The sequence below is a fragment of the Oratosquilla oratoria genome, chromosome 33 (genome assembly GCF_046742065.1).
Source record: "Oratosquilla oratoria isolate Oo_2021 chromosome 33, ASM4674206v1, whole genome shotgun sequence".
Taxonomy (NCBI): domain Eukaryota; kingdom Metazoa; phylum Arthropoda; class Malacostraca; order Stomatopoda; family Squillidae; genus Oratosquilla; species Oratosquilla oratoria.
In genome coordinates, this window is record NC_134809.1 from 27,026,182 (window position 1) to 27,050,540 (window position 24,359).

Genomic DNA, 24,359 nt, shown 5'->3' on the forward strand with positions numbered 1-24,359 from the left:
CTCCCATGGGGTGAACAGAATGAATCCTGAATGGGGCTGGTCAGTCATGATGCTGATGCTGAATTGTGTTGCTCTCTAATCCCATCAGAGTTACCACTGGGGCTACACCAACTGCTGTGCGAGTTGTTGTTGTTGTTGTTGTCGTTCCCTAGACCGTCTGTCCGAGCAGTCCCGTCTCCCCAAGGAATGCCACAGCCGAAACTGGGTTTTCCCACAAATCCTTTATAGAGTGTATGTTGTGTTGTTTGCGTGCATGATTTTGTATAATGCAGTCTTCCATTATGTGTTGTATGGTATGGGGTGAAGTGTTACATCCTGGGCAGCTGTTTACAATGCGGTCATCCAGCCTCTTCTGGTAGCTTAGAAGTGCTGGGTGGTGGCCGCACCACAGTCTGGCCAGGTGGACTCTGTCCTTTCATGGGAGAGAGGATTCAGAAGGGTGGATATCAGGGGGTCTGGCATGCAGCAGTGTGTTGTCTTTCAGTGTGTTAATGGAGCGGCGAGTGATATGATAATGAATATGTTTCCAGAGGCTGGTATTTGGTGGTTGTGGAGGAAGAGAAGAGAGTATCTGTGTGTGATACAGGTCTTTGGGTGTTGTTTTAATGTTTCTTGGTGTGCGAGTTGAGACTAAGGCTTTCCAAAGATCACCATCTTTGGCCTCAACTGTCACACCAACGCTGGAGGACTTTGTTAGTTGGAAGAATAGTTTGACAATGATTGAATATACTGTCAGTCTCAACTGCTACATCACTATGGTTATCAATTCCCAGATGAGTTGAATTCAGGGGCATCACAATGTCCAGGAAGCTAGTGGTTTTCCTTTGACCTGCTTTCAAATCCTGCTTCAATGTCTAGCCTCCCTCTTCTTATGCAGTAAATGAGATGGAGAAAGCTGCAGGCTTTGTAATGGTATTCATAGCAGGCAAGGAAAATCTCTTGTAAAGTGGGTGGCTGATTCAAAGCATGCCTTCAACCTTGACTCATGGTATAAGAATACAGAAAAGTGGGAAATTCGCCCTTTTAATCACATTTTACAACATATATAAGAACATGTTAACATTCTTATCTTCCTGCTACAGGAGAAGAATTGGTGCTTTTGTAGTAGTACAGAAGAGACTTAAGAACAGTAAAAATGAGGGCTAGTATGTGTTATGGTACATTATAACCCTATTGAAATGGTGTACAAGTGACTACTAAAGGCTTTGGAATTAAAGTTTTTATTTCTTTTTCAAAGAAACTAAAAGCATCTCAGTTTCTATCAAAATCTATGTACTGTATTATGTTTAACATGAATGTAAAACAAAATTCTTTTAATCATCTTCAATTTTTATTATCAAAAGATTATTACAGTCCATGTACATGGATTATCTTTACATCTATAAAAAAGTAATAAATACAGAATTTTATTCATTTTATGATACAATAGAAAATTATAGATATATATATATATCAATCAATCAATCAATCATATGAGGGATTCATATAGACAGGAAGTATTATCTTTGAACTGAATACTGTATTGCAATAGGATGTATATTTTGATAACTAAATATCTTTAGGGTTCAACTTGAAGTTTCTCTGATAATGTATTCAAGAATGCGCTTCCATTGATGAGTTTGGTAGTTCCAATGAGGTAGTCTGGGCCACCCTGATCCACCTTGGTGCCCAAGAATCGCAAGGCTGCAACTTCAGAGTAGGTACAACCCCCGATGAAGAAGACTAAAGCAGTGCTGCCTTCACTTGTGCTTTGCATGGATCCCCCTGAACCTCCTGCAAATTAAAGAAATTGACATACATACATACATACACCAAGGGCTTTTTCCCCTTTAGAAGGAAGGTAGCCAAAGTCAAAAGGCATAATTCCACTCCCATCCATTTCATCCCCACCCACTCTATTCCTTTTCAGCACCCCTCCCTCCCTACCTCTTTTCTTGGCTCCTCCTGGATGACGGATCATCCTTGCATTTCGCCCATTGCTCAAGGAAGAAAAAAAAAAGATGGGACAGAAAGTGTACACAATAAAATATAAATTATGTGTACCACTTCATTACTTTACAGAAAGCTTCTTGGAAGGATCCATGGTCCACTACTGACAGTCACGAAGCTGTGAGTTTCAAGGGAAGTGCTGACTGATTAAATGAATCAAACTTTTTAACTAATAATTACTTAATTTACTCTAGCTGGAAACCCATGCCTCTACAGCTTACAAGAATAGTGTCTGAGAAAATCTTTTGGTTGTTCTTTGTAATATGGTAATGCATGCACCTACTCATACACACAAGCATCCTCTGCATAGTCCTGTGCATACACCCTGCTAATTTCCATTCAGTGATTCCTTGACTACTTAAAATGGATGAAAGTGATCAGAAGGTAAAAGATAGGTGTGAGTGGAGAATGGTTGTGAATGGATGATGAATTGACATGAGTTGAAGGGATTTCTCCTCATCTTCTCTATCTATGCACAAGGAGAAAAGGAGGTTGAGTCACTATGTGAATGAAGAGATGGGGGGTAAACCAGCTTAAGCTGTTGGGCCCTACTGTGGATGTGCTCTGGCTTGCTGCACTGCATATGACCTGGGCAGTAGGTAGGGGAGGAGGGATGGCCTTCTATCCACAGGGAGCTAAGATAAAAGGTAAAAATGGGTGTTAGATGGGTGGGTGCAAGCTTTGGCTGCCTATCTATCTATACACCAAGCCTTGACTTCTTCCCTTGTGCTGTATCATGTGGGACCGTTTCTATATCACCAGCTGAAAGTTATACAGGGAGGAAAGCAGCTTCCATTTGTTAGCTATCTTTGAGTTTAAAGGTGGAGAAAATACAAAATTGATGAAGAGAGATCCTGGGCACAGCCTGAAAGCTGCACCTCAAAATGGAAGTGTGGAAGCTGACAGGGTTTGAAGATGATGGGGCAGGGGAGATGGCTTTCTCTGATATCCTTCTTATGGGACCACACCCTGTAGGTACCCATTGTTGTTCCCTCCTACTTTTATGAACTAGTGATAAAGAAACTGTTCCACCCTAATTAAACAGTCCAAAATTTCTTGCTAGGGAGAACTATGGGAGGGGTTAGGGACAAATGTCAGGAACTGCAAAGTTGTAGGTTTTCGGTAAGTGAAACTCAAAGCAACTATTATTATCATTACACTAACATCTCCCTTTTCACCTCCACATTTCTTAATATTTATTCTTGTGACACCTGTTTCTCAAACACTTCATCTCAAAAACATTCAGTCTCTTCCTGTTATATTCCAAGTTTCTGCTCCATGCAGAACTGTGGGTAAAATCATACCTTCATACATATATACATACATATATATATATATGCCTTGGTGGTTTAAAAAGTGTAATGAGGAATAGGAATCTGGGAATGGATGCTAAGAGGAGACTGTATGATGGAGTGATTGTGCCAACAGCACTGTATGGAGCAGAAACATGGAACATGAGAGAGGAAGAGAGAAGGAACTTGAATGTGTTTGAGATGAAGTGTCTGAGAAGTATGATGGGGGTTACTAGGCTAGATAGAGTGAGAAATGAGGAGATGAGGAGGAGAACAGGGGTGGAAAGGGAGCTGGGAGATAGGGTGGATGAAAGAGTATTAGGATGGTTTGGACACATGGAAAGAATGAGTGAAGAAAGACTAGTAAAGGAGGTATGGAAGGCAGATGTGGAAGGAGTGAACTTGAGGGGATGTCCTAGGATGAGATGGATGGATGGGGTGAAGGGGGCTTTGGGGAAGAGGGGAATGTCGGTTGAGGAAGGACGGGAGAGGACAGAAGACAGGGGTGAATGGAGAATGGTTGTATATGGATGATGTTGTGATGCATGAGGTGGATTGGACGGGGGAATGGGGGTGAGGTAGTGTGTGTGAGCAAAAATTTTGACGCAGCCCGAAGGGATTTCTCCCCGTCCTCTCCTTTATATGGGGGGACGGAGAGGGGGGGTCGCCGATTTAATGAAGCGGCCTTGCTGTGGATGTGCTGTGTCCTGCGTCACTGCTTCTGACCCAGGGCAGTGGACAGGGTGCAGGGATGACCCGTCATCTAGGAGGTGCTAAGATGGGAGGGAGGGTGGAGGGGTGTGGAGTGTTTTCAGGGATGAAATGGGTGGGAATGTTTTTGTGCCTTGTCCTTTTTGGCTACCCCCCTGGTAAGGGGGAAAAAAGCCTTGGTATATGTATGTATGTATGTATGTATGTATGTATATATATATATATATATATGTATACACACATATATATATATATATATATATATTCATATTTGTGTCAATTGACAATTGGAAATAAACTCTTCTGCTGGGATTCGAACCCTTGCCTGAGCGGCTTGCGTCTTTACAAGACTAAGCCGTTTCGTTTTGAAGGGTCGAGATGGAGTAGTGGCTACGGTCCTTGTCTTGTAAAGACGCAAGCCGCTCAGGCAAGGGTTCGAATCCCAGCAGAAGAGTTCATATATATATATATATTCATATATACATATATATATATATATATATATATGAATATACACACATACATACCAAGGGCTTTTTCAAACTTACAAGGGAAGTGGCCAAAGTCAAAAGGCATAATTCCACTCCCATTCACCATCCATCCCTCACATCTTGGCTCCTCCTGGATGTTGGGTCATCACTGCATCTTGCCCATTGCCCCGAGTCAGAAGCAATGTAGCAAGACACAGCACATCCATAAAAAGGCCACTTCACTTAACTGGTGACCCCCTTCGCCATCCCCTCATGCAGAAACATTGAAGATGGGGAGAAATCCCTTCAGGCTGTGTCAAAATATAATTCACACATAACCGCTCCCTAACCCCCCATCCCCTACCCACTCTCTTCCATGAATCACAGCATCACCCATACACAACAATTCTCCATGCACACCTAGCTTCTGTCTTCTCTCTTCCTTCCACAACATACATCCCCCTCTTGCTCAATACTCCTTTTACCCCATCCATCCATCTCATCCTCTGTCACCCCTCTACCTTCCACACTTCTTTTAATAATCTTTCTTCACTCATTCTTTCCATGTGTCCAAACCATCCCAATACTTTTTCATCAACCTTAACTTCCATCTCCTTTTCCACCCTTGCTCTCCTCCTCACTTCGTTTTTCACTTTATCCAACCTTGTTACCCAGGCCAGTGGACAAGGTGCAGGGATGACCCGTCATCCAGGAGGTGCTAAGATAAGAGGGAGGGTGGAGGGGTGTGGAGTGTATTCAGGGATGGAATGGGTGGGAATGATTTTATGCCTTTTCCTTTTTGGCTACCTCCCTTGAAAGGGGAAAAAAGCCTTGGTATATGTAGGTATATGTATGTAACCATTACCATACTTCTCAGACATTTCATCTCACATATCTAAACTCTTCCTCTCTTATATTCCATGTTTCATTCCTTTACCAAAAAAATAAATAAATAAATTAATAAATTAAATAAAAATAATAAATAAGTAAAATAAAAATAAATAAATAAATGAATAAAATGATTAAATAAAATAAATGTATACATACTCCTTTGTCGCAGTGCATGGGGTAGTTGTTGTGTTTCAGTCAAAGTTGGTCCAGCAAGTAAGGGAAGAACAGCAGTAATGGCTCGCCATCCTGGCCAATGCAGGAACTCTACCAGTCGAACACTCAGTGGTGCATATCTTAGGTAAAACATATCAATACTTTAATTCCCTTATAAGGGGGAAGAAATCTTTGGTATATAGACTTTTACCAGGTAACCTGCTTAGTGTACATTAAATTTCACATGTATCTAAACATAACAATAGTACTCATGACTTTCAGCAAATTCTCTTCACAAGTTGCAATAATAATCAATATTCTATAAAACATTTTATAAAACATAATTAGTGACACAGATACCTTACCCTGAATGCACATAAGAGATATCAGTTGGCTCATGCTCGCTCACATCATCCACAGTAAGCCTCATGGTCTTCCGGATTGTTCCATAGTTGGTCTTTCCTTGCTGTACCTTCAGCAAACCTACTTTCTCAAGATTCTCAAGAGTCAAGAAATGCTCAAACCCATATGTCTGAACAAGCTCTCGTTTATAATATTCTAATACTTTTGGCTTCAATCCATTATTTACTATACTCTGCAGACATATCAATCTCAGGACCTGTGAAAAAAGAAACATACATAACACACCTGTATGGCTTAAGAAGCAAAGAAAAAATATATGTGCATATTGCTAAGAACTGTGGTGCTACAAAATCATTGTAATCCATTAAGAAATGTATCACTGTGTGCAGCCTACCAGTGGCAATACTGAAAATGAAGAAGATGGAAGTCTACAATATATCAAAGGTTCACTACTCCACATGCTAAAGGACTGTAGATCAGACATCCCCTCAAATTCCACATCCTTTCCTCACTCCCCCCCTTGGTGCCCTGTGAGGCCAGTACCTAGTCTCCGGAACAAGCCCAAAAACTCGTTCATTATCACTCTGACTTCCTTCCAATCTATCTTCATCACCCTCATTTTTTATTTTTCCATATAAGGAGGTCAGTACTCTGGCACCTGCCCTCTCTCACTCTCTCCTATCTGGCAACATTAAACCCAAAATAGGCCTCGACACATGTCCAACATGCACAAAACCCACAAATTGCAATCTATCCATAAATTTATTGCCCCAGATCTCTCTTGCAGGAGACTAACAGCTCCCTAGTAACTGGCATAAGCCACTGGACTGGTCCATAAGTTACTCAAGGAAGATGAATTATAATGTATGGCTAGAGTGGGGCAGGATAAGGTGAGGTGTTCACTGTCTTCTGTGTAATGGTTCCATCTGGGGTAGTATATTTCTGTAACCAAGCCTATTCTGTTTGAATTCTTTCAATGCTGGATGGCGACCTGAATGCAGTCATGCTAATGTGATTTATACTTCTCTTGGGAGGAATTTTTCTGTAGAACTAATGTTTAAAGGGGTTTGATGGAGTTTGGTTGTCAGTCTTGAAGTGTTTGTTTTGTGATCTGAGTGGGAGTGGTTTTGTATGGATGTGTTTTACTGTGTAGGTGCAGATGATATCTCCCCCTCCCGACTTTTTTATCATGGCAGCATGCTGCTTCTTCTTTTCCATCATTCCAAAAATGGATGGACAAGCACGAGCACTGTAAAACAATCATGTACCACAGGGCTGTACATCTTCCCTCAAGAACCCCAGTTGGCACATTGATGCCTGAGGGTCATGGCATCTAGAGGTGAAACCCTGAACTATAATGGGCTTGTCCCACAGAGAATGATTCTTGTTGCTTTTGGCTACCCCTTTGTATATCCTACAATCCAATATTATTACATTTGTCCCACAAGGAGTAATACAGTACTCTCACCTGCATTAATCAACCTCTTCAAAGTGGTCTCCCAACACAAGATCCAGAGGTTGTTATCAAAGCATTCATACATGACTTGATGATAATAAACCAGCATCACAACTATAGAATAGTTCCTAAAAAATCCAAACTTAGAACATACTAGAATGACATAAAAACAAAACAGAATGAAGGCCTCCCACTGAAATCAGCAGTAATATCGCTCACTCTAAACAACAGTGATCCATCTAAGGCTACTACAATCACACTTGCCCCCTTTCACCTTCACCCACATTATCCTTGAAGACACTTCTCTCCATTCCACCATAAACTTATCTATCTCATCACTTACCAGGAGTGCAACACCTTTCCTCCCTTGCCCCCTTGTCACTCCTAACACCCTCCTCACCTCTCAAACTTGATCTCACTTCATCCTTTCAACTTAGTTCCACTCAATGCTAACACATTTATCTTCTCACAACCATACCACCTGTCTCTTACCTTTTCCTCTCATCTGTACCACATCTACACATATTTAGTGACCTAAATGGTTGGAGTATCCTTGGCTTTTCAGAGGAGGAAATTACAGAGTATCTCTAGTTTCCTAATTCTGTCCCATTTAGTCACCTTTTATGACACATATGAACATGATGATTGAATTCTCTTGCCCCTAACCACAGGGTGATTAGGAAGAGGTATGGTCACAGGAGTGGTAAAGGGGAGATTCAAACGAACAACTAAAAGGAAGGACAGCAGTAGAACAAAAGTATTATTATTCTTTTACACATAGATGAATGTGTGACTAGTTTGGAGGGGCAACCCAAAACAGTCACTAAAGTACAGTGACAAAGAACTTGAAAAGCTGCAATGCACAAGGCTCTGACAGTGAGAAAGTGATAAATATATAAAGGAAGAGGGAGATAGAGACAGAATGAGGGAGGGAGGGAAAGTAAGAGTGAGAGAGACAGAGAGAGAGAGAGAGAGAGAGGGAGGGAGAGAATGAGTAAGAGAGAGAGGGAGGGGGAGGGAGAGATAGACAGAGAGAGAGGGAATGAAAGATAGAAAGAGAGAGAGAGAGAGAGAGGAGAAGAGAGAGAAAGGAGAGTAGAGAGAGAAGAGAGGGAGAGATAGAGGAGAGAGAGAGAGTAGAGGAGTTAGAGAGAGATATGAGAGAAAGAGAGAGGAGAGAGATGAGAGAAAGGAGAGATGAGCGTAAGGAGAGAGAAAAAGAGAGGAGAGAGAGAGGGGAGAGAGAGAGAGAAAGAGAGGAGAGAGAGAGGGGAGAGAGAGGGAGGAGAGAGAGAAGAAAGAAAGAGAGAGTGGGAGAGAGAGGAGAGAGAAAAGAAAAAGAGAAAGGAGAAAAGAAAAAGGGAAGAGAGAAAAGAAAAAGAGAAGAGAAAAGGAAATAGAAGAGAGAAAAGGAAAGACAAGAGAGAAAAGGAAAGAGAAGAGAAAAAAGGAAAGAGAAGAGAGAAAAGAAAAAGAGAAGAGAGCAAAGAAAAAGAGAAGAGAGCAAAGAAAAAGAGAAAAGAAAAACAGAAAAAAGAGAAACAGAGAAGAGAAAAAGATGAGAAAAGAGAGTGAGAGAAACGTACCCTCATAAAAGATTCCTTCTGAGCAATGCAGTCTTCAATGAAGGGGCACACTTTGTCCGTTCCCGAGCCCTTGAGGAATTCTTGTTCAACTTGAAGTGCAGGACGGAAGCTCCCAGACTCGGTTTCATCTTGTACTAATTCAGCAATGGTTGTATCTGTTATTGAAAGGACACTATATTTACATACATACATACATATATCAAGGCTTTTTCCCCCTTACAATGGGGGTAGCCAAAAAGAAAAAGGCACAAAATCATTCCCACCCATTCCATCCCTGAATACACTCCACACCCCTCCACCCTCCCTCTTATCTTAGCACCTCCTGGATGACAGGTCATCCCTGCACCTTGTCCACTGCCCACTTTGGGTCAGAAGCAGTGTTGCAAGACACAGCACACCCACAGCAAGGCCACTTCATTTAATTGGAGACCACCCATCTCCATCCCCTCATGCATTAATGGAGAAGACAGGGAGAAATCCCTTCAGGCTGTGTCAATTTATTTTTCATACATACTTCCTCACCCCATCCCCCATCCACATTAAAACTCATTAAATGCCTCTCCCATCTCAGCATCTCATGTATGAAAATTCATCCTGTCCCCTGCCACACTGCTCAGGTCAAAAGCAATCCAGTGAGAGAAAAAACATTTAGATAGCAGGCCCAGACAACCACAGCTGGTTTACCCCCACTGCTTCATTAAATGATGAACCCCCTCCTCATCTTTTGGGATACATCATCCTCTCATCCATTCACAATCTTCCTTCATCCATTTTTATCTCTAGCTCTCTACCCTGTTCCACATATATTTCTTGCACATCCAGAGCCTTTTTAAACTCATCCATCTACTATGTTTTCAGTTTTCCTCTCAAGTTCCTTCCGTCTCCACTTGCTTTCTCAAAACCTTTTCTTGTAACACCTATCATATTTTCTCATACATATTCACTCTTCCTTTCTGTGTACCTTACATTCCAAGTTCCTACTCCTTTAGGAGAGAGGGCAAACACAGAGTATGGGATCCAATATATTTGATATTTCGCCCAGCAGGGCGAAACGTCAAATATATTGAATCCCATACTCTGCGTTTGGCATTTCTCCTACAGTGTTGTTGCAGTCGTTGCTGCTTTTATTCCTGTTCCTTACACTGATGTGGGTACAATCACTCCTTCATACAATCTTCTCTTTAAATTCATCCTGAAATACCTATTTCTCATAATTTTTTTCATTCCACCCAGAGATATACTTGCCTCCTTTATTCTACAATTTACTTCCACATCTACTTCTCTGTTGAGTGCCACATGTGACTCCACAACTCTCCACTTCCTTCAGCCTCTCACCTTTCGTGCTCTCATCCAACCTGTCACCCTCATCATTCCTTGTAAACCTAGAAAAACTTTACTTTTGCCCACATTTACTTTCAACTTTCTTCTCTCACACATTTTTCAAGCTCAGTCACCAACTACTTCAGTCTCTTCTCAGAATCAGTCATGAAAGCGGTGTCATCTGCAAAACAACAACTGGATCAACATCCCTCCACTCTCATCCACCAAATCCAAACCTCTACCTACCACTCTTATGTGTATATATTTGAACTTTATTTTTACAAGGAAGACAAAAAGTTATGTACTTACGGGTAGCAAGAGACTGTTTTGCTGTTTGCATCTGAGGGAGCTTCTGGACAAATTGTTTCATTTCTCCTACTGTTTTTGCTTTATGTCTTTCTTCATACTGAGCAGCAACCAGTTTTGCCTGACGAGACAAACGGGGGCCTACAGCTGAGAAATTACAGTCTCGGATTTCAGAGTAGAGGAGTTCTGCTCCTGTCAATTGTACTGTTTTTGTTCCCAAGTATGAAGATGCAGCATCGTCCGTATTGATGGATTCTGAATTGGTCTGTGAAAATTTCTCACCCGGTAGTTTAACAGTACCTGCATACATTTCAAATATCTATAATGACAATGATAATAACATACATACTTACATACATATACCAAATGCTTTTTCCCCCTACATGGGGGGTAGCCAAAAAGAAAAAGGCATAGAAACCACTCCCACCCATTCCATTTCCTATATATTCCACTCCCCTCCACCCTCCTCCCTCCCTCTTATCTTGGCACCTCCTGGATGATGGGTCATCCCTGATAATAACAATAATGATAATAATAACATCAATAATATACCAAAAGCCCTTTCCCCCTTAAAAGCGGGTAGCTGAGTTAAAGCATCTACATGCTTCATACACATTAAATCTCATAACATGCTTCTCTAACTGCACCTTGGGTTGAAATGAATGCAATGAGACATAGTACTTCCACTGCAGTGCCCAATAGTCACAGCTGGTTCATCCCTAAGTACTTCATTATATGTTGACCTCCCTCCTCCTCAGAAAAATCTATCTATATACCAAAGGCCTCTTTCTCTTTATAAGAAAGGTACCCAACCAAGACATTCACCCACCTCCACCCATTCCACTCCCATCCATCACCCAACTCTTAAAAAATAATAATTTGAAAAAGCAGCAAAATATGACATGACATTGAATAAATAATCATTACACATGTCATATACCTCAATTTACTTACAATTGTTTATTCCAAAAAACTGATCAATCAGTCCTTCGTACGTAAGCTGTGTAGCCAATGGAGTAATAAGATCCACTGACCGATCAATAAGTATTAATTGGTCAATTTGTGGTGTGACCTAGAAAATCAAAGTGATGTAGCAAATGGCTGCATGGACTATGTAGTTGTGTGTGTGTACATGTGCATGAACACACACACAAGAAGAGAGAGAGATTCACATTTGCATTAACTAAACTCTCTTCTTTGATCTCAGTAAATTAAACACTTCAAAGTATATCATAATCAATATTTCAACAGCCTCATCTTCCTATTTAAAACACTTTCAACAATAATTACCTGAGGCTCATTGCCAGCCAGTTCCCTGCGCATCTGTACCATTAAATCATACACTTGTTTTGCTGCTGCGCCTTTACCATAAATGTTAGGAATGAGACCGTAAATCTTCTGGATGTCCATAAGAGCCCCAGCAATTTGGTACATTGATGTAGAATCTTCCTCTAAATGGTACTCCTGAAGTACATAATAAATACAGGCAAGAATGTCAAAAGATAAGAATGAAGAGCTTTGACCATACAAATCAAACTGTCACAACTTACAGAAATTAATTTACCTTGTATATCAATGGAAATTCCATTGAAACCAAATCATTCTCTAACTTGAACAAAAGCAATCGCAACTCTTTGATGGATGTGAATGTGCTGAAAATGCCATGTTCTTTGAGGAGTTCTTTACATAACAAACTCACACACGGTACAAACCATATGTGGTACTCTTTTTTACCTCCTCCGTGTGATTCCTCCCTGTAAACATTCATGAAGACAAATTCATGATGTTAACACAGACACACTGCCTTAGCCAAACTCATCATGTCTGACATCCACTATCTTTATCATAACTTACAACAACAAATCTCAAAGCATGCATATAAAAAACTGATAATGACTTACGCTCGAACTTGATTATTGATGAGATTCATCAGGTGCGTCCGAGGCCTTGTTAGGAAAATTATGTGCTTAACATTATTTTGTGGAAGGTGCTTGGCTGAGATATAAAACATCTTGCAGACATCATGATTTTTGAGAAAGGAATAGTCAGCCACATGACCAAAGGGTCCTGCCAGTTGCTCATCCCAAACAATAGCCTGGATGGAAGAAAATATAAATATTTATTGCTAATAGGATTTCTTTTTCATATGTAAAAATGTGACCATACTGATACAGCAACATATGAAGAGACCAAAAATAATTATATAATCTTGTGATACATGTAATATATGGTATACAAAATAATAAAATAATCTAAAGTTTACATAGAGGAATATCAGATTTAGACAGCACTTGGTCCATTCCTTATATGAATTAAAGTGTCTGAATCAAAATTAACTTCTTTTGAAGAAACTTAACCTCTTGAATACAATCACAATTATGTATGTGTCATGGTGTAGGTTTCTTGATTATATTTATATATTTATTTTGTAGTTGTAGCTGAATGACCCTTGTATTCTGTGAACAGGCTTGGTCATATTTTCTGTGATGTTATATCTATTTAGGATGAAAGAGAATGAGTATAATAATAGTAACTTTATATTTTGTAATGTGCATACTGTGATGCATTATTGTACATCAGGCAACCTAATGTGTGCACAAATATTTGACTCGTATTGAAGAGGTTAGGTTAGAAATGTGGGTGACAGGTGAATACCTTGATAAACCAAATAATTTTCTTTCTTTTTATTCTTTTTTCTTTTCATAGTCCTCCCTCTGAACATATAAACAACCTAATGTAAAACTATAGGCACAACATAAAATTTCTGAAACTTTCAGTTCCAAAGCCTTCCCAGATTACTGATTTTTTTCTGATTAAAAGGTCAACCCACTAATTATATCATAAACAATTGATTTACTGAGACCATAATCTTCACAGATTTTTAAGATTGAAACACCATGGTCCAGTTTTCTCAATAGCTCAACTTTCTTTTGAATCAACATGGACTAGCATCTACATTTGACACCACCAGTGTCCCTTTCATCTTCTTTAGAAATCAGAGCTGGGATTAAATTTAATCAAAATAAGCAAAGAAACTCATAGAATTGGGGTACCCCCTACCAACAGCCATGGGAATTTCAAGTTCCTGCTTGTAAATTTGGATGGATCATAAAAAGTTCCATATCATCAATGTCTGGGAAGCTGGTGTTGTACTTGTATAACATCCATTCACTCACACACATACACAAGCCCCCACAACTACCAAGTAACCAACAATTGCCACTGAGTGTTTAGTGCCTTTTGTGTAATGGTTGCATCTGGGGCAGTTAACCTCAGAGGGCAGACCTAGTCTATGTTGGTAATGTCTTAATGCTGGAAGATGACCTTAACACAATAACACTTATGTGGTTCTTGCTTCTCCTGTGAGGTATTTTTCTGTGTGGGCTAATGTCTGGTAGAGCTTGATGGAAAGGGGTTTTGGTGGTCAGTCTTGGAGTGCTTGTTTTGTGAGCTGGGTGAGAATGAACTTTTGTATGGATGCATTGTGTGGTGCAGGTTGTAAATTGTTGTAGATGTTTGAGTAGTATACTGCTGGTGTAATTTTTTGTTTCATTTAGTTTGTGCTTGTGTGATTTAATGAGATAACCCAACCACGGCAGTGTCATAATCTGACGTGCCAGTCCCAAGTCTGGGTAAATATGGAGGGTTGAGCGTAGGGCTCACACCCCTACCTTGTAAAAAATCTAAAAATTACAGAAACTTTCTGAAGCGCCTCGGAACCTGGACGGATATGTTGATGACTTGGAAATAACCAAGAGAATGGAAGGTGGCACAGGACAGAAAGACATGGCAAGACACTTCAAAAGTGGTTATGGATCACCAAGTGGCCCAAAGAGCAGCAGCGTAAGAGTAAGAGTAAATGATTTAATGAGACAGGTGAATTGGGTTAAGGGCTCCTGTAAAGAAATATAATTCTAAAATTTTTATGTGATATTCTATTGGGACTTTGGCTTCTGTGTGTAAGTGTTCTAAGGAGTGGTGCATTCTTTTCACTCTCAATGCTTTACTTTGTATACTTTGTAGGGTTGTTATGCTTCTCTTAACTGCTGGGAACCATGCTGTGGAAGCATAACTGACTATGGTTCTCAAGAACTGTTTGTAGACTGTGATTAGGAATATCTTTCAGCTGTTTAAGTCTCAGCTTAAACCTGGTTTAAGTATTTATTCATTAGTTTATTGATTTATTTCTATTCATTAACTATTTGTTTAATTTTTGAAGTCATATCTTTGATCCAAAACAATCAAATCTCAGATCAAAAAAAGGCTATACAATGGAGTCCCTCAGGGTGCAATGCTTTAACCATTGCTGTTCAATATCCCATCTCTAGAACCAGAACTTAACATCAACATTCTTTCATATACAGCTGACCTGAGAATAATAACCCAGCATAGTAAATACAAAATAGAAGGAAAGAACACCCAAACCTATTTCAACAAATGAGAATAATGGCTTAAAATAACAGAATGGAAGCTTCAACCCAGAAATAAACAGTGATGTTCCTCACACCAGACAACCATGAAAAAAAGTAAAATTAAATGGCAAAACTCCTCCATTAGGAAAGAAGCCTAAAATCCTAGACCCCATGCTTGACATTCATACAACTTTTGGCTAACATATGAAAGGCCTGACAGCAAAAATCGACAAGAAAACAAACCTACTTAAATTCACTGCAAGCACTGACATTGGAAAACAGAAAGGAACTCCACTAATCATCTACAAGCAATTCATAAGAACCACCCTTGACTATGACTCCACAGCATCATTCCCAACAATTAGAAAGACCTATAAAGAATTTGTGGAAAACCCCCGTTCCAGACATGACATTCTTCAAGGAGATGAGACTGCTCAGCCAAACAATCTAGGGAATAACAACAACAATAACAATCAAAAAGATGAACACAAACAATTTACAAACTTTACAGAATGGAGTACTGAAAGTAATAACAGTATGCACCAAAACCACCCCAATTAGACACTTAGATACAGAAACCAAAATCCTTCCAATAGAACTGTTAGAACACCACACAAAAATTACAGGAACACAATTTTACACTAGAACCTTAAACACCACACACCATTCATTCTACATTTCACAAGCATCACCAATACCAAATCTACTTTACAAACTCTGGTACTGATCTAGGACTTACTGTTGACACAACATAGAATTTCATTCCCACATTCTCAACATTTCCAACAAAGCTTATACAACGAGTAATATTTTATCCCCTACAGTTTGCCAAGCTCTATTCTTTGTGTACTCAATTGTTATTATGCACAATACAATAATAATGGAGTTTGGCTCTAATGTACATCTCTGGATATGTATTGGATATCCATCTACTGGAGTCTGTACAGATGAGATTTACTATGAAAGTCTTTAGTCTGGAGGCCAGCTCTTATGCCCAGTGATTATCTCAATAGATTTGCACTCAATGAAGGGATGTCTACTTCATAAGGCCTTAATCCAGTGTTGAAAAATAATGCATGATCAGTAACTTATAAATTTATTAGATCTGTTCCAAACTGCTCCACAAATGGGAACCAGAGGTCACTCACTGAAGCTTGCTACCAAATTCTCCTCCTTAGAATGTCATAGATTTTTCAGTGTTAGGATTGAGAATAAGTGGAATAAGTTACCACAAAATATAGTTGAAACTGGTATATTGCAACAATCTAAGTCCTTGGTAACTAAACACTTGGGATCAAGGATTTTCAAGTACTATGATTAACCACCACCCTGCACACTTCTAACTTAGAAGCAACTCATTTGTATTTAAGAACAATATAGTACATCTGAGCATCAAATAGGTGATGATGCACTTTCTAACTTAATCTTTTCTTCACATCACTAATATGTCTATCTATCTATATACCAAGGCTTCTTCACCCTTATATGGGAGGTAGCCAAGTTTACCGTTTCAAATGATAGTAAGGAAATAATAAGCAGTCTTCTTGTCATTATCCTCACCTCTGGAAATTTTAGCCAGTCTTTAATTCTTTCCTACATGTCTGTCATACTGCATTTTAAATGACTATTGGAGGCATAGTCACTACACACTCTGAGACTGCATTCCAGTGGTCAATGACTCAAGTGGCAAACCAATACCCCTTCAATGTTGTTCTCTAGTGATCGGGTTTTGACAATCTTAAGGAATGGCCTCTAAGGTTGTTACCATTTATAAAAGTCAACACAATCACATTAAATGTGCTGATGTGTCAGCTATCTGGGCCTTTACTTTCTACCAGTGTAACTTCAAGGTTTAATCTAACCATGGAAAGGCCAACCAAGTGAATAACAGAATGCAATAAAAAATACACCAACAGCATACTGCTCAAACATCTATAACAGCCTACCACCTATTGCACACAAAAATATATACACTAAATAAGCTCTTCAAGTTAGACCAAACTCAATACTCCAACAACAACCCCCAGACATAAGCCCCATATAACAACACCCTCCCACACTTGATAAGAATGACACTGGCATTCTGTCAACAACCTCATTTCTACTATGAGGAACAGCTCCCAGGGAGCTGGCAATAGGTATCTGCACCATACCTGAGTGCTCTATCGACTATCCTTCCTTCACGTCTTTATATAAAGGTAGCTGACAACCATTAGATGTTTAATTCCTTCTTGCTGATTACACAGAAACAGACCCATACTAATATAGCACAGATAACTGCCCGGTATTTCTTCTTAGATAAATCTAGGGAAGTGTCTAAATTAAGTGTAAGTTAACAAAAGTATTACTCCACAAGACATTACCAACGTTCCTGCGTAAAATATGAACTCAGTCGGTACTGCCATTGCCATGGTGATATTCTGTGAATCCTGGACGAAATTTGGCAATATCTATACAGCACTTCTAAAGTATAGTAGTCCTGTTGGGCGACATTATCTATTCCTTCCTTGCTCTTATGCTAAATGCAGAAAATCACATTGCTAATACCTTATTCTATCACCTCAATTGAAATTACATTAGTTTGAATATACAAGGGATTGCAAGACAGGCCCCTATATCATATGATTCTATTCTAGCGACATGCAAACATATTTTCACTTTCTTCTTTTCTGAATTTGAAAGACCTATTTTTTCTATGTAATGGTTACGTTATATTAGGTTAGGTTATAAGCTATTGGACAATGTAAGTTCCATGTCAAATATCTGTGTTTGTATGCTTCTGAAATTCTAACCACTATGCTCCACAAGTGCCACATACTTTAAGCTACCAACATAACTGAAGGCTTAACAAAATTGGAAATAATGGTGATCTTGGACTTGGTCTTGGTAAGTGTCACCTTAACTTACAATCTTTGAAACTTGTGGCAACAGTTATTATTATCACAACATAATCTTGCTTTCGGATTTACAAGAGGTACCAAGTAAAGACTGAAGGCAGATTACTAAACTGCTTTAGAAAACAAATATTCAAGATACGTGATTCTACTAGATCTGCTAACTTGGTATTTTTGAACACCATGTCTATGGACGGACTTCAAAACCCAAATACCCTAATAAGGTATGCTAAGATATGGCTTTATCAATATCACAAATGCCCTCGTAATGTTATGCATCCATACTTACTAAAAGAAAAAAAAAATTGTCCTGCCTCAAAAGTCAAGGAAACTGAAAATGAGTGCAACTTAAGTTTACAATGCTACTACGCTTAATTATTATAGGGAGTTCAACACATCTTAGATTACTTACTTTTGTTCCGGGGTACTGTTCCAAAAGCTGAACAAGTTGTACTTTGGCATCTTCTTTAACTGCATCAAAATCAACTTTCCCACCTGTCATCTTGCTGATCATATGGGATCATTTGTTTACTTGTATAAACTCTATACTGTAATGTAACATTGCTAACTAGAAACTATCTAATTTGAAGTGAATCCTAAATCCTACTCTTATTCAACACATTATATACAATCTAATCCTTTTTGGTTATTTCTTATGTAGTCTATGAAATCGATACTCGAGTAAATTCCACCCTTTTAGACTCGTTTTAAGCTTTCCCACTACTAGCTGCTAGCCCCGAGCCTTTAGTGTAACCTTCCTGTTAAGAAATGCGGCAACCCCTGTACCAGTACTCCAGCATACACAGATGTGTGCTCACCTCGCGGATGGCAGCAGCGCATAATATAGAAATATAGAAGTCTTGTTAGGTGAAAATTGATATTTATAACAGTGAAGTGGTTGTACAACACACCGGAAAAATGTCTATCATAATTGATGGTAAGTATATTATAATCAAAATATCCTTAACTAAAATTCCAAATGACAAAACCAGTATTATCGAAAATGGATGTGTGAAATTTTAGTTACATGTGAGACTTTTTTTCTATTCCTCCTACAGACAAGGAGTTTAAGGAGAAGCTGATTCGAAACATGAAGAAAGAGGTGAGTAGGCCAGAGGTTAGACTTTTCAATGGTATTGATTTGACCTATCGTGCAACATATGGTGATGTAAGGGAATTGAGCGCACTGTTGGCTTACCTGGCTAGCCCGTCTGCCTGTTTGTCTAGACGAGGTCAAGGGGGCGGTGATAAGAGGTCAAAAAGCCTAAACTAGGTCTCAACTATCAGGGCATGTTGGGATTGGTTGTTGACTAAATCAACACTATATCCTGTAGTAACATTGCCAGGTGTGGAAATATGTCACGGAGTGTAGAGAATGACCCAGTTATTTGACACATTGCGTGTCAAAGCTGTGCAAACCTTCGTGGCTGATGAATGGATGTTTTCGTTGGGGGAAAGCCATGTTTAAATAACGGTCAGAAGTTGTGATCTTAGGTTCTCAAGAACTGTCACCGTGGTAAGTTGTCATGCTGTCATTATTATCGATGCAGTTTTATGTTATGCTGGAGTACCATTTCTGCATGGTCCTGTGACGAGGAAAACTACATCACAAATCCTGAGGGAAACTGTCACAACGATAGTGCAAGAAAACTTTGTCAGTTACGAATTCAAATGTAAAAATAAAAGATAAATAAATGAATAGGTAGGTAAACAAAATGAAAATGTAAAATTAATGAATGAATAAATAAGACAAGATAAACAAATGGATGAATAATTAACCAGAGAAATTAATAAATACTCAAAACATGACCCATTTGCAGACATGACGTCATTGTTTGAATGTTTTCTTTAACTTGATCTTAAAACTTCTTCTGAGATGGTGTTTATCCCACAAATACAAATCCCCTTTAGGACCCTTTACTTATGCGTCTGGTACGGTAGCAAGGAATTCTATCGCTGTCGGGGTAAAAAAACTTTTATTACTGTCATCATAATTATTGTTGTTGCTGTTATCATTCTTCCTATCATTATCATTGTTGTTATTATTATTATCATCATTGTCATCATTATAGTTATTACTATTATTTTTCTATTACTGTTATTGTTTTTTTTTGTAAACACTATTGTCGTATGGTAGTGGCGTCAGTGGAAGCGTGCTGGACTCTCATTCCCCTAGTTGTGGGTTCGAATCCCGCACTTTTCTCAGATTCCTAAAAGTGACTGTTACCTACCCCCAGGAGTCCGTGCACAAGGCAAAGATGACTGGTTCGGCCGCAGCCACTTAGCGCCTCTTGGCGTATATTCCCGAGTATTGCTGTTGGAGGGGCCGGTAGCACGCTTGGCTAACAGACGCTGCGGAAGTAAAAATGCGCGGGTTCGAATCCTGGTCAATGTTTAGAAGTAGTCGGCCTGGGACAAGGGAACTCGTGACGCGGAACAGAGTATTTATTATTGTCGTTTAGTATTATAATTATTATCATTATTATTATAAATCTTATATAATTGTCATTATTATTATTATCATTATCATTGTTGTCATTATTATTATTATTGTCATACTATTTTTTCATGTTTTCATTGTCTAATGATATAGACCATGGACTAAAATCTACTGTTTCCAAATTTGCTGATGATACAAAACTGTGCGGAGTGGCAAATTATCACTCAAACCAATTAGATATTCAAGAAGATTTAGATCAATTACAGCAATGGTCTGAAAAGTGGCTAATGAAATTTAACACAAGTAAATGCAAGGTAATGCACATAGGTAAAAATAACAGTAAGTACGATTACAAGTTATTTGGAAATTCGTTAACAAAAGTGGATAGTGAAAAAGATCTCGGCGTAATTATCAGTAACGACCTCAAATCATCCAAGCAGTGTATTTCAGCCTCTGAGAAAGCAAATAAGATTCTGGGACTGATTGCGCGATCTTTTGATTTCAAAAGTCCATCACTCATTAACAAGCTATATAAATCATTAGTTCGTCCACATTTGGAATATGCTGTTTCCGTATGGTCACCGAATCTCATTAAAGACATTGACAGACTGGAAAAAGTACGACGGCGAGCCACAAAACTGATTCCAAATATCAAAAATAAATCATACGAAAATCGACTAAAACATATGAATCTGTTTTCCCTAAAAAAGCGTAGACTCAGAGGTGACTTGATACAGGTCTTTAAAATTCTAAAGGGAATTGACAACATCAAAAGTGACCAAATTTTTACATTGAATGAGAATCAGACAAGAAACAATGGTCTTAAACTCTCCGGAAATAGATTCAATTTGGAAGTAGGTAGAAACAACTTTGCCAACCGTGTAGTTAATGAATGGAATAAGCTTCCTGCACAGGTAGTGCAATGTAGTTCAGTTCGAAGCTTTAAGAATCATTTAGATAAATACCTAAGTAAGATGCTGTAATGATTATAATTTATCTTATATTATTTGTTTTTGTTTTGTTTTCATTTGTCTGTCTGATTTTTATTTATTATTAGTTATATGTCAATTTATTATTATTTACTATTTACCTGTTTGTTTATTATTTAACTATACATATGCATTTATTTATGTAATTTATTAACATTATCATAGTTTTTATTTATTATTTTATTATTAATATGATTTTTTTTCGCATCCGACCTAGATATGGATCAAAAGGTCTCCTGTCGGCATGCTCCGCCTTTGTAATCCTTTGTAATCCTTTGATTTTCATGTCATTATCGTTGTTGTTATTACTATTAATATCATTATTTCATATCTTCATTATTTCTGTTATTGTTGTCATTATTATTATTATTATTATTATTATTATTATTATTATTATTATCATTATTACTATTATTACTATCATCATTATTGTCATTATTATTATTATAATTTTTATTATTATTATTATTATTATTATTATTATTATCTTTATTATCATTATTATCATTATCTTTATTATCATTATTGGATTTACTGTTTATTCCGTATTTGATACGACTTTGCATCACTATACTACCCAGAGGCGATGTTGCCAAGTTGGAATTGTCATTTGCATAATGTGATAATGTTAAATGGGCACTTGGTTGACGTCGCCAGATCTGGAGCATTCCATCGCACATCCTAAAACGCGAGTCGTGCTGTGTTAGGAGGTGTATGTAGAGCTATATCCTCCGTCTATAATGTGCTAGATAATGCCAAAATCGTACGTTTTGTGTTTTATTTAGATGAACTGGCAACCCGGTATTGGTGATTGGCGACATGACGTCACAGCTTTCTGGTCGTCTTTTTATATACGCTTGATACGTTTTACGTTATAAACTATACTTACTCAATATTACGTCACCTTTTCGTACGTGTTGTGATCCTGTCGTGCAGGATGTACTCGATTTGGAGATTCGAACATGTTTCAAACTTATTTTTTTTGGTACAAACTCGATTAATGACGTCACCAACAAACCATAAATATTGTCGACATACACCGAGATTGAAATACTTCTGACGGCAAATATCATTAGGATATCGACACAACGTATATCCTGACAAAATTCCTTTAATTTTGGTGACGAGTTGATAAACCGTACCATGAAAATTAATTCACAGGGAGTAAGCTACATTATACCCCAAGTCACTCCTTAACTGAATAAAATTGAGTGGATTTGGCTCAATCTGTGTACCGTTTCTCAGTAACTAGTTCGTTACAGATGCATAGTTCTAGCCTTGATCACCGCTTAAAGGTGTCCTGGGTCGAATTGATTAATTTGTATAATAGTTGTCAAACGCCATTAAATTCCCCCACACTAATGGACTTCATGATTATTTTTGTTGAAACAATTTCCTCGCCCTTCAGGTGAGTAGAATCGCCTGGCTGCAGTGATGAGTCGGCGGCTTTCAGATTGGGTCTGGTCGAGGCCACTTATCCCAACGATACGTTGACCTCTGAAGGAAAACAGATTGGTTCTCTTCTTCCTGTCTCCCTTCCCCTTTCTCTCTCACTCTCTCTCACTCTCTCTCTCTCTCTCTCTCTCTCTCTCTCTCTCTCTCTCTCTCTCTCTCTCTCTCTCTCTCTCTCTCTCTCTCTCTATCATTTTTCTTATATCTTTATCCGTCTATTTATTTGTTTATTTACTACAAAACCTATTTGAGTTCTTGAATACTAAGGACTCGTAAAAGGATTCTAGTTACGGGTTATCGCAGTTCTGCCAAGATTTCTCAAATGAAACTATCACCACCACCACAACAATAACTACTACTATTACTACTACTACCACCACTACTACTACTACTACTACTACTACTACTACTACTACTACTACTACTACTACTATTTATTTGTATTTACGATCTCCATCCGTGTTGAACTGTGTCGTAAAAACCGGCAAGGTGTATTTTCCTCACAGTTCATTGACCCCAAGTCCGCTACGGGTTGTGGTCGTCAGTCATTCCATTGGTTTGTTCGCTAACTTCATTTTTCCCATTGCATTTATCTTCGTTCGCTTTTCAAACTCAACGTCGAATGTATTTTTTTTTATTGGGGCTGGTGCCTCTTAGGCATAAGAGAGCTGGTCTTGGAGATGGGAGACTCTTCATCTCATCCAAGGCATTATACTGCTCTTTGGTTGTTTTATTATCACTTCTGCAAGGCGAGCGCAAAGTTCCTTTGAGCTTCATCCCGTTTGCCCTGATGATGTGAAGGCTATTGGCGTGAATGAGTCGTGGTCCACATTTTGTATAAAGTCTTCATAAGTTTTTATCTTCTCGCTTTCATTACATAAGTAAGCCGTCTCGAGAGTGTCTGTATTAGGGATCATAGAATCAAAAGATCACGTGTCAAAGAAAAACGTCGATCTCCGTATCCTAAAACCTCTTGCGCTGACATCCACTTGAGCGTTATTTGATGCAATTAGATGATTGACATGTTCTCATTCCAGGAGAAGTAGCATTGGTTTGTCACATCCCGGCATACTTTTCGAAGCATTTGGACTGTGAATTCTCTTATATTGTCATGCTTCTTTCATATAAAACCTTTCATTTTTTTAACCATTGTGTGGCTGGGATAGAACAATGTTTCGCAGGTTCGCTGATATTGTAGCTTATTGAGTGACCATTTACATCTCAAGGTAATGGCATTTGTAAATTCTTGTTTAAATTCCTCCACCACCTATACTATGACTACCTTTCTTCACATATCATCCGGGAGTTGTTTCATTAGAATCTGCATTTCATTCTTGTACTTGATTTCCATGTCCTTAGTGATATTTCCTTTGATAACTAATTTCTTCGATGTTAGATGTGCTGATTTTGTAACAACAGAATTTGTCAGAGGTTCAGAGTTTCGTTGTTCAGGGTTGGGAAGGTTCTTATGGACTGACTATTAAAACTATTTTAGTGGCAGTTCTAGTCGTTTCCTTTCCAACATAATCAAGTTCCATTTGTTTGTAGATATTGGTATTAGATTTTCTCATTATTGGATTTTCTAAGGGACTCTAATACCTCAATGTGATTTTTTTTAGTTATTTCTAGTGATTT

At 38.5% G+C, this 24,359-nt stretch overlaps 2 protein-coding genes across 2 annotated transcripts in view; one reads left to right on the plus strand and one right to left on the minus strand.

Moving 5' to 3' along the window:
- Positions 1–1,314: 1,314 nt before the first annotated feature.
- Positions 1,315–18,405, minus strand: LOC143017816 (vacuolar protein sorting-associated protein 33A-like). Its single transcript, XM_076172717.1, has 10 exons — positions 18,256–18,405; positions 12,439–12,632; positions 12,102–12,291; positions 11,828–12,001; positions 11,492–11,609; positions 10,541–10,837; positions 8,912–9,066; positions 5,872–6,125; positions 5,510–5,646; positions 1,315–1,773 (listed from the first exon to the last, which is right to left on the minus strand). The coding sequence occupies exons 1-10, from the start codon at positions 18,355–18,357 to the stop codon at positions 1,559–1,561; spliced, it is 1,836 nt and encodes a 611-aa protein (XP_076028832.1). The 5' UTR covers positions 18,358–18,405; the 3' UTR covers positions 1,315–1,558.
- Positions 18,406–18,612: 207 nt separating this feature from the next.
- The window catches only part of LOC143017815 (small G protein signaling modulator 1-like), a 542,861-nt gene continuing 537,114 nt past the window's right edge, over positions 18,613–24,359 (plus strand). Inside the window, exons 1-2 of the mRNA XM_076172716.1 lie at positions 18,613–18,780; positions 18,902–18,945. Of these exons, the coding sequence (XP_076028831.1) occupies positions 18,762–18,780; positions 18,902–18,945 (63 nt within the window). The 5' untranslated portion in view covers positions 18,613–18,761. The remainder of the gene's footprint in view (positions 18,781–18,901; positions 18,946–24,359) is intronic.

What these genes read in the sequence shown, in the direction of transcription:
- LOC143017816 (XM_076172717.1), bottom strand. Translation starts at nt 18,357, where the DNA reads ATGATCAGCAAGATGACAGGTGGGAAAGTTGATTTTGATGCAGTTAAA. An exon ending in AGAAGGAATCTTTTATGAGG is followed by an intron (nt 6,126 to 8,911) that starts GTACGTTTCTCT and finishes CTTTTTTCACAG; the next exon opens with GTCCTGAGATTGATATGTCT. An exon ending in ATCTCTTATGTGCATTCAGG is followed by an intron (nt 5,647 to 5,871) that starts GTAAGGTATCTG and finishes GTTTTACCTAAG; the next exon opens with ATATGCACCACTGAGTGTTC.